The 2,196-nt window shown below is 38.9% G+C and overlaps 1 protein-coding gene across 1 annotated transcript; it reads right to left on the bottom strand.

Annotated features, from left to right (window-relative positions):
• Positions 1–306: 306 nt before the first annotated feature.
• LOC124250823 (olfactory receptor 13D1-like) lies at positions 307–1,245 on the bottom strand. The gene has a single exon (XM_046683066.1). It carries the CDS (start codon positions 1,243–1,245, stop codon positions 307–309), a length of 939 nt encoding a protein of 312 aa, XP_046539022.1.
• Positions 1,246–2,196: the final 951 nt, after the last annotated feature.

Genomic DNA, 2,196 nt, shown 5'->3' with positions numbered 1-2,196 from the left:
AAAAAAAAAAAAAAAAAGCAGGGAGGCAGGGACTGAAAAATATCTTTTTTACTGAAGTAGACAAATACACAGCATTTTCTTGCTTCAAAAAGTTTACTCTCACTTCTTAGACCAGCTGTCCCTACATTTTTATAACAGTCGTTTTCATAAAAAGATAAAGTTGGATTGTCATCTTGAAATTTCTTTCCAACTCTTAAATTCTCCGCTTGTACATATAGCTTTTATTTCTCTTGTTCTCTTTATATTAAAGGCCTTTGCCTCCACTAAATGACCTTTTTTAGTGCATGAACTGTCAAGTGAAGTTTCTCATCTTTTCTTCCAGAACCAGTGTCTAGTTATCAATTTTCTCATAGCTCCATGCACCTCCGTATTCCTCAGGCTATAGATGATAGGATTGAGCATGGGTATGACTGCTCCATAGAACAGGGCAATCAGTTTGTCAACAGCAGAGGCTTTGGACTTTGGCTTCATGTACATGAAGAGGATTGTCCCATAAAACATAATAACCACTGTCACATGGGCTGAGCAGGTGGAAAAGGCCTTTTTTCTTCCTTCCACTGAATTGATTCTTAGCACAGTAGAAAGGATGAAAATGTAGGAGATACAAATCAATAGTAATGGAGAAAACAAAAATATTACATTGTCCAACATTATAGTAATCTCATTCAAGGAAATATCTGCACAGGCCAGCTTGACGAAGGCCAATATTTCACAAACAAAATGATTAAAGACATTTTTTCCACAAAAGGGCAACCGTATTGCAAGAAGAGTTTGTGCCAATGAGATGAGAAAGCCCAATCCCCAGGAAAGAACCACCATACGAATGCAAGGGACCTTGCTCATGATGATGGGGTATCTCAGAGGGTTGCAGATGGCCACATAACGGTCATATGCCATCACTGCTAGGAGCACACACTCTGTGGATCCCATTGTGTAGGTGACAGACATCTGAACAACACATCTAGTGAAGGAGATGGTTTTTTTCTTGGATAGGAAGTGTATCAGCATTGCAGGGAGAGAGGCAGAAGTGTAACAAATGTCTAGGAAGGAAAGATTACCAAGGAAGAAGTACATGAGTGTGTGGAGGCGGGAATACAGGAGAATTAGGATGATCAAGGTGCTGTTGCCCAGGAGGATGACCAGGTATATCACCAAACACATCACAAAAAGGAATTTTTCAGCTCTTGGGTACTCAGAAAGTCCCTGCAGAATGAACTCAATCTCTGTCCAGTTGGTCCTTTCCATTTACTTTTTTATACCTGGAGTAATTCAAAAGAGAAATTCAGGTGAGTTGAAGGAATCTGTACAATATTATCACATGAAGAAATAGATCTCTGGAGTAGGAGGGGAAACAAGTATGTCAGCGTTAGCTGGAGTGTTGGTCCCAGCTGCGAGTTTAGCTTTTCTAATTCCTCTTCTAGCTCATAAGGCAAGGGATTGAAGACAAGTAATAATTACATCGGTAGCTTATTGAAATACAGCTTCTGTATTCCATTTCCTGAGATTGTGATTCACAAGTTCTGAGACAGGGAAGAACTATTCGCATTTTTAACAAGCATCTGTTATTTCCAATTCAGCTGACCCACAGAGCCCACTTTGAATCTCACTATTTTGGAGAAAGAATGTTTAATCTATTTTAGAAAACCTATTTGTTTGATTTCATACCATGCCAATCCTTAACAATATCATTGGTTTAGGGTTTTATGATTTACAAATATGTTTGCACTTATTACTCATTTCATAATCTCTATTATTCTCCTAGGAAAGTGAATTTCATGGAGGTAAAATATATGTAAAAACACAGTAGATGAGTGAACTAGTATTTAAATGTGTTTTTTCAGACTTTAAATCCTCCCTCCCCTTTTTAGACTACACTCTTTTTTTTTTTTTTTTTGAGGAAGATTAGCCCTGAGCTAACATCTGCTGCCAATCCTCCTCTTTTGCTGAAGACTGGCCCTGAGCTAACATCCGTGCCCATTTTCTTCTGCTTTATATGTGGGACGCCTGCCACAGCATGGCTTGCAAAGTGGTGCAATGTCCGCAGCCAAAGTGGAACATGTGAACTTAATCGCTGCTCCACCAGGCCAGGCCCTAAACTACACTCTTATTACTCATCCAAAATTAGGCATTTTGACTAAGGAATGGGATTCAGGCATATTTTTTTAATAATGTACTCCAGGTGATTCTAACATGCAA

This window comes from Equus quagga, chromosome 1, assembly GCF_021613505.1.
Source record: "Equus quagga isolate Etosha38 chromosome 1, UCLA_HA_Equagga_1.0, whole genome shotgun sequence".
NCBI lineage: Eukaryota > Metazoa > Chordata > Mammalia > Perissodactyla > Equidae > Equus > Equus quagga.
Note: the sequence above shows the minus strand (reverse complement) of the source record. Positions and strands in the feature narration are given on the sequence as shown.

Coding starts and splice junctions, on each gene's coding strand:
- LOC124250823 (XM_046683066.1), bottom strand. CDS start 1,245: ATGGAAAGGACCAACTGGACAGAGATTGAGTTCATTCTGCAGGGACTT.